At 69.8% G+C, this 1,964-nt stretch overlaps 1 protein-coding gene across 1 annotated transcript in view; it reads left to right on the top strand.

The window, feature by feature from the left end:
- The window catches only part of MNEG_1072 (cystathionine gamma-synthase), a gene marked incomplete at both ends in the record, with an annotated part of 10,434 nt that overhangs the window by 3,487 nt on the left and 4,983 nt on the right, over nucleotides 1-1,964 (top strand). The window contains 5 exons of the mRNA XM_014050445.1: nucleotides 298-446; nucleotides 647-748; nucleotides 976-1,123; nucleotides 1,298-1,372; nucleotides 1,620-1,906. Of these exons, the coding sequence (XP_013905899.1) occupies nucleotides 298-446; nucleotides 647-748; nucleotides 976-1,123; nucleotides 1,298-1,372; nucleotides 1,620-1,906 (761 nt within the window). The remainder of the gene's footprint in view (nucleotides 1-297; nucleotides 447-646; nucleotides 749-975; nucleotides 1,124-1,297; nucleotides 1,373-1,619; nucleotides 1,907-1,964) is intronic.

Below are 1,964 nucleotides of genomic sequence, written 5' to 3'. Positions count from 1 at the left end.
GTGTTGGTTGAGAGGTGGGCGTTGGGGGTGCGGAGAGCGAGGGGGGAGGGGCTGTTTGTGACGGCAGGTGGCTGGGAGTGCAAAGGGCGCAAGTGTTCAGCACTGAGGCTGGAGACATGCGGCTGTCCACGCAGTCTGCCGAGACCCCGCTGCAGCACACGCGCGGAATATCCCTGCTCCCCGCGTGAGCAGCAGAACGCGGGTCGCTTACAACGCACTTGTTGCCTTGCGATCACGCGCACGGCCACTCTTTGCACCCATCCCTGTGCACCCAATCTGTCGCACCCTGTCCGCCAGGTGGAGCCCCCGAAGGACCCAGAGACCTACATCCACCGCAGCGGCCGCACGGGCCGCGCCGGCCACACTGGCGTGTGCATCACGCTCGTCGGCCGCAAGCACGAGGGCCACATACCCTACATCGAGAAGAAGGCCGGCTTCAAGTTCGAGTGAGCGCGGCAACTTGCGCCTGACGCGCGATCTCACTGCCGGCGCCCCCAGGCCGCCTGCATCCTTTGATGTGCATGCAGGCGTCGCTGTTCCGCACCTGCCTGCGGCGTGCGTGGGGCGTCCTGTTTTCCAGCAGGAGCTGTGCTGATCAGCGCTGACCGCCACCTGCTTCTTTGTTCTCTCTCCCCCCCTCTCCCAGGCGCGTGGGCGCCCCGCAGCCCGCCGAGATGGCGGCCATCGCCGCCGGCCGCGTGCTGGAGGTCATGAAGGACGTCGACAAGAGTGTGGTGCCCCTCTTCAGGTAAGCGGGGCGGCAGGGGGCAGGCGCCCGCAGATTTGGGGCTGTGAGGGTTGGCTGGCGGGGAGGGCGAGGCGAGGCGGGCGCCGTCCCTCCCCTCATGAGGACGTTGGTCGTTGCGAGGGCTGCGGCCACATATCCCCTCATCCACCCATCTCTCCACCCATCTCTCCACCCATCTCTCCACCCATCTCTCCACCCATCTCTCCACCCATCACCTCATTGCGCAGCGACGCCGCCAAGGAGTGGCTGGCGCAGTGCTCCGGCCCCGAGGAGGCTGTCGCGCTGGCCCTGGCTAAGATCACGGGCCACACCGAGCTCAAGGCACGCTCCCTGCTCACTGCCCAGGACGGCTTCACCACGCTGCTCTACAGACAGGTGAGGCCGCCGGCCCGGATAGGCCCGCGCCGCGCGCGGGCAGGCGCCGCGCGGGCGTCGCGCCGCTGCGGCTGTTTGGCGTCCTCTGATCAAGTTGGTCGCTGCCTGGTGCTGGTCGCCTGCATGCAGCAGTCAACAACATGCTGAAAAGAAAATACTGACGCTGCTGTGCAGGGCAAGTCCGAAATCAGGCCTGGCTATGTGTACAACTTCCTGAGGCGCCACCTGGCGGATGACGTCGTTGAGGAGGTGAGCGCCCCCACACACACACGGCCAGACCGCTCGGGTCGATCCAAGCCTCAGGCAGCCGCACCTCGTTGAGGCGCGAGGCGCGGCCGGTGTGCGTCCCGCTGGCCGCCCGAAGGCGCGCCCCGCCGACGCTGGTTCATGCAGCCACAAGCAGGCCGTGCAGGCCCACAGCAGACCTGGGCCTGATTGCAACCTTGGGATACACGCTCACCATTCCGATCATCGCTGCCCCCCGCGCCACCCCCAGGTGCGCCGTGTGACGCTCACGGAGGACGGCTGCGCGGCCGTGTTTGACGTGCCCACGCAGCACGTCGCCGCCATGCTGGCAAAGGCCACCGCGCCCCCGGTGGAGGAGGACGCTGCTGCGGAGGGCGTGCGCGCCATCACCACGCTGCCGCCGCTCAAGCTGCGGGAGGATGGCGGCGGCGCAGGCTTTGGCGGCGGCGGCGGCTACGGCGGCGGCGGCGGCGGCTACGGCGGCGGCCGCGGGGGCTTCAGCCTGGGCCGCGGCGGCGGGCGCGGCGGCGGCGGCAGGTTTTCGCCAGGGGGGCGCGGCGGCGCCAGGGGCGGCGGCCGCGGGGGCCGCGGCGGG

Source organism: Monoraphidium neglectum (genome assembly GCF_000611645.1).
Source record: "Monoraphidium neglectum strain SAG 48.87 unplaced genomic scaffold scaffold00101, whole genome shotgun sequence".
Classification (NCBI taxonomy): Eukaryota; Viridiplantae; Chlorophyta; class Chlorophyceae; order Sphaeropleales; family Selenastraceae; genus Monoraphidium; species Monoraphidium neglectum.
This window is presented reverse-complemented; position numbering and strand designations above follow the sequence as displayed.